This window comes from Pyrus communis, chromosome 12 (genome assembly GCF_041283825.1).
Source record: "Pyrus communis isolate YQ-2024b chromosome 12, ASM4128382v1, whole genome shotgun sequence".
NCBI classification, from domain to species: Eukaryota; Viridiplantae; Streptophyta; class Magnoliopsida; order Rosales; family Rosaceae; genus Pyrus; species Pyrus communis.
Genome location: NC_142576.1, coordinates 6,584,881 through 6,589,843, shown reverse-complemented (window position 1 = coordinate 6,589,843; position 4,963 = coordinate 6,584,881). Strand labels below are relative to the sequence as shown.

General features: G+C 37.7%; 1 protein-coding gene across 1 annotated transcript; it reads left to right on the top strand.

Annotated features, from left to right (window-relative positions):
• Positions 1-2,106: 2,106 nt before the first annotated feature.
• LOC148692248 (uncharacterized) lies at positions 2,107-4,078 on the top strand. Its single transcript, XM_088680705.1, has 6 exons — positions 2,107-2,316; positions 2,788-3,006; positions 3,121-3,219; positions 3,310-3,390; positions 3,476-3,779; positions 3,842-4,078. The coding sequence occupies exons 1-6, from the start codon at positions 2,107-2,109 to the stop codon at positions 3,952-3,954; spliced, it is 1,026 nt and encodes a 341-aa protein (XP_088536831.1). The 3' UTR covers positions 3,955-4,078.
• The last annotated feature ends 885 nt before the right edge of the window (positions 4,079-4,963 follow it).

Genomic DNA, 4,963 nt, shown 5'->3' with positions numbered 1-4,963 from the left:
GGGGAGACCAAAAGAATCCTGCTGCCCAGTTCAAGAGTAGCACAAAGGAAAATCAACGAGTGGAGGAGACCAAAAGAATCTTCCAGCCCAGTTCAAGAGTAGCCTGTGGAAAATCAACGATTGGAGGAAACCAAAAGAATCTTCCAGCCCAGTTCACGAGTAAGCCTGTGGAATCACCAAGATCAAGCCTCAATGCAATCACCAAGGAGAAGATGGAATTGAATAATATATGTAAAAAAAATTATTATGGGTTTTTTTTAGAATAATATATTATTGCGGGGTTTATGTGAAATAAAAATTGAACTTGAAAGGAGTAAAGTCACATTTTTGGTAATTTTTTTAATACTTTAAAAAAAATAAAAAAAACCTTGCGCGACGCTTTAATCGTCGCGCAAAACCACTTTGCGTGACGTCGAATTGTATACCTACGTCACGCAAATTGATAAATTTGATAGGCGTTTTTTTTATCAGGGTCCCTTTTTTTAACGCCTGGCGTTCGTTGGTGAGTTTTTCTACTTCCTATTACTTCCTAATACAATTATTAAAGTTGATTCAATTAACTAAAGTTTTTCTACAAATGTTGTCCCGAAGGTTGGACATAATCATTACTTCCTATTACAATTATTAAAGTTAATTCAATTAACTAAAGTTGATTTGAATGTGATGATGATGGAGATATTTGCATAGGTGATAGAATCTTGCTGACAACTTTCGATATTCAGATGGAATTTGCGTAGGAAGGGGACGGGTGGCACTCTTCTTCTGCTTCTCTCAGGTTGAAGAAGATTTCTCAAGCAGCTATAATTTCTTTTGAGATTAGCATCTAATATCTTCTTTAAGATAATTTTTTATATTATATTATCAAAAGCTGTAATATCTTCATTTTATTGTTGTTTTGTAATTTCAGAACAATGTGTTTGTACGCTTCTGATTAAACACAAAAAGGAGCCCTTCAACATGGAACATGAAGATGTAATTGAAGTTTCTACAGAAGTTACTAAATACTTGATTAACAATGACAATGATGTATCCCTTCACATTGCAAAGCTCATCCCCTCCGTTAGCAATTCTGGACAATTTGAGGTAACATTATAGACCACTTAATATTATATGCGGATAATTCCCTCTTAATCTAATAGACCACTTAATATAATTAGTAGACCACTTGATTTTCCCTCTTTCTTTCCCTTTTTCCCTCTTTCTTATAGACCACTTAATATTATATGCGGATAATACCACTCTAATTAAAAAAAATGATTGTGTGAGCCCTTGACAACTGTAACCGGACATGAAGCATTTGTCACCACATGGATGATTGTGTGAGCCCTTCTTCCCTTTTTCCCTTTTTCTTTCCCTCTTTCCCTCTTTCCCTCTTAATCTAATAGACCACTTAATATAATTAATAGACCACTTGATTTTCCCTCTTTCTTTCCCTCTTTCCCTCCCGTATAAACCTCTTTCCTTCTTCCCTTTTTCCCTTTTTCTTTCCCTCTTTCCCTCTTTCCCTCTTTCCCATATATTGAATCCGAATTTGATTTTTAAGACTCATCTTTCTCCCTCTCGTTCGCAAGGCAGTGACGCCAAACTCGAAGCCGACGCAAATTAAGTGTATAGATGTCGTATTTGATCACTCGTCGTCGGAGCGTGACCAATACGCCTCCTACACCCCTTACTAAGGCTACTCCTATGGGGCCCCAGGTGCCTGTCTCATCAACGTCATCAGTATCCATTCACCCGCTCAGTGCACGACGACCTCACCGACGTCGTCGTGAGCCGGACCCTTCTGATCACACTTCCGCAGCATCTAGAGTCGAGGGTGAGGCCTCCCATCCAGGTAGTTTTTTTTTCTAATTCTTGATGACTACGTTGTATTTTTTTTTTCATTTTAAAATTATTATTTTTATGATGCTAAAAATTTGTTGGATTGTGAAATGCTATACTATTAGGGGAAGTTATGTTGGATTGTGAAATGCTATATTATCATTTTGGGAAATGCTATACTATTAGGGGAAGTTATGTTGAATTTTTTGTGAAAATTTAAGCTTTGGGTTTTCACCATTTAAGTATTTTTGGCCAGCTAAAAAAGAAACTAGGGGGCCTAGTCGAATGCTGAAGCCGGCACAGAGTGTACATTTGACTGGCTCTAAGATCAAGATTGAGTATGACCCACTACATCATGGAGCGGCTACAGCTCAACAACATAGCATCATCGCTAGTAGCTGTGGTGTTGTTATTAAACAAATTTGTCCTATGGAGTGGGAGAAATGGGCAGAAATTCCAGATTGGACGAAGGATTTGGTGCGAGACAAGTTGTCGGTTAGTATATTAATTTTTAACCTTTAACTACTTGGTTCTGCATAAAAATATTGTTCTTCTTGATGTTCTGTGTATTCATTTTGACTCACTGGATTACTTAGGTATGTATCGAATCTAGTAATGAAATTAAATCATCCAACTCTTGTATCTCGTTATTTAATTCATTTTGATCTATTTCATCAATTTTTGAAATTACCTCTTCTGTTTCTTTTTCAAATTCATAAGCTAATCTTATCGATTCTTGTTTATTATAATCTTGTACTTTATGCCATGTCTGAGTTGCTTGTTCATGAATGTCATTGGGTTCATAAATTATTTTTCCGATTCTTGCATTCTTTTCTTCATCTAAATAAACAAATTCGGATTCAATATCATTTTTTTAGTTTTGTTTACAAATATTAAAAACCAAAATATATTATCTTAATATTATTATATTTCTTACTATTATTTTATTGTTTTTCATATTCGTAGGTAATTTTCGATATTGATGATATATTTCCCGAGGTCAAGGCCTACTTAGATGAGACCTTAGCAATCCGGTACAAACATTGGAAGAACTATCTTCACATGCATTTTAAGCTATGGGATACTCCGGAGATTGCTCGCCTACATGGTTGCCCAAGCGAGTTGAAGGACCGGCCAGAGGATTGGGAATGGCTTTGCAAACATTTTACGGACCCAAAATTTTTGGTATGTACATAATATTTGAATAATAATTTATTATTGTTTTAGTTATTTTTTAAATATTTTTTTATTAATTTATTTCAAATAGTCGCATTAACATGTATATTGTGTGTTTAACAGAAGAAATCTGTTGCTGGCAAGATAGCTCGGGAGTCAAAGACACTTCTCCACCATTCTGGTTTGAAGCCCTTTTCATATAGGCTTCAGACACGACGTCAGGTAAAAGTATATTAATTTAGAAATTTTATACAATTTATTTATTATTATTGATTAATAAAATTTTCTTAATGTTTTTTTTTCTTTCTTCAGGAGGGTTCTAAGTTCCCAGAGATCGACATGTTCGAGGACGTTTACGTTCGACCTGGAGATGAGACCGCTGGGCAGCTTCATGTAAGTATATGTAATTGTTATTATTCTTATATGTATGAATCGTTCAAATATTATTTATATATATGTTTTTTCTTTATTATTACAGGCTCTTATGGTGGAAAAGAGCACTACTGTTCTCCAAGAAGCAACATCGCAACTTCCCCCGGAGACCCCAATTGAGGACGTCACAGTACCTGATGATGCAGGTTTTCAGATTTTGACTGATGTCCTAGATCAGAACTTCGATCGTCGTCACGGCAAGGTTGTTCGGTGCATGGGGAAAACACGACTTCGTGAGACTGGTGCCTCTTCTTCCAGATCAAACACCACAGAGGTCGATTCATTGAAGGAGGAAGTGATAACCCTAAAGGGTCAGCTTGAGGTCCAGGGCAAGCAGATGAGGGCCCAGGGTGAGCAGATGAAGGAGCAGATAAGGGCCCAGGGCGAGCAGCTGCATACTTATGACGGACAGATGAGAGATCTTATACGAGCATACAGATGACCGGCCTCCAAATCTCACTACCAATACCTGATCTTGCTACACCTTCAACCTCCGAGCCACTTCACCCTGCCGATACCCAGTAGCCACTTCACCTAGAAGATTACTTGTAGTTTTTTCTTTTTTATTTGGACATCTTGTATGTACATTTTCATATATTGTATAATTAAATACTTTTCTTTGGTTAATTAATTATTATTTAGAATTTAATTACAATATTATTAAAAATTAAGAAAGTAATATTTTTTACCAAAACCAAATTTCCACTTTGCGCGACATACAATACGTGGTGCAAAGCATGTTCCCAAGTTGCGCAAAGTATCTTTGCGTGACGTAGACTGCGTCGCGCAAAGTATCTTTGCGCAACTTGAGAACATGCGTTGCGCAAAGACACTTTGAGCGACTATAGTCTACGTCGCGCAAGGATCTTGAGTGACGTAGGTTGGGTCGCGCAAAATATGTCGCGCAAGATCCTGAGTGACGTAGGTTGAGTCGCGCAAAATACGTCGCGCAAGGATCTTGGGTGACGTAGGTTGAGTCGCGCAAAATACGTCGCGCAAAGACACTTTGCGCGACGAAGCCTTTACATGCGTCGTGCAAAGAAACTTGCGCGACGGATGTTGAGTCGCGCAAAATACGTCGCGCAAAGTGTCTTTGCGTGACGATGGGGTTACTTGCGTCGCGCAAAGCCTTCTGTCACTGCCTTGCTGCGACGGTTTGTGCGCGACGTTTTTTGACTTTGCGCGACGTTTTTTGATTTTGCGCGACGAAGGACCTGTGTTGCGCAAAGTGTTTTTTGTATCCTTGTCTGCTTTATCTGAATTGCATTCCCATTGTTTTTATCCCATTGCCGCTTCATAAACAAATGCAGTAGCGTATTTCAAATGCTTTAATCTCAAGTTTTTACCTCGGTTTTAAGATTAGGTGTATTGGGTGGTGGAATCTGTAAATCCATATTCTTAGGCATCACTTGGGTTTTAGCCACAGTAATTCAAATCTGCATGAATTATAGGACTCAAAATCATTTTATACATACACATACACTAGTAATAATAATTAACTTAGGCCCTCAATTGTCATTGGAACCGGCAGTGG

Bases quoted from the DNA above. Each gene is read 5' to 3' on its own strand.
- LOC148692248 (XM_088680705.1), top strand. From the start codon at position 2,107: ATGCTGAAGCCGGCACAGAGTGTACATTTGACTGGCTCTAAGATCAAG. The intron at 3,007-3,120 runs GTATGTACATAA...TGTGTTTAACAG, and splicing joins TTACGGACCCAAAATTTTTG to AAGAAATCTGTTGCTGGCAA. The intron at 3,780-3,841 runs GTGAGCAGATGA...TATGACGGACAG, and splicing joins CAAGCAGATGAGGGCCCAGG to ATGAGAGATCTTATACGAGC.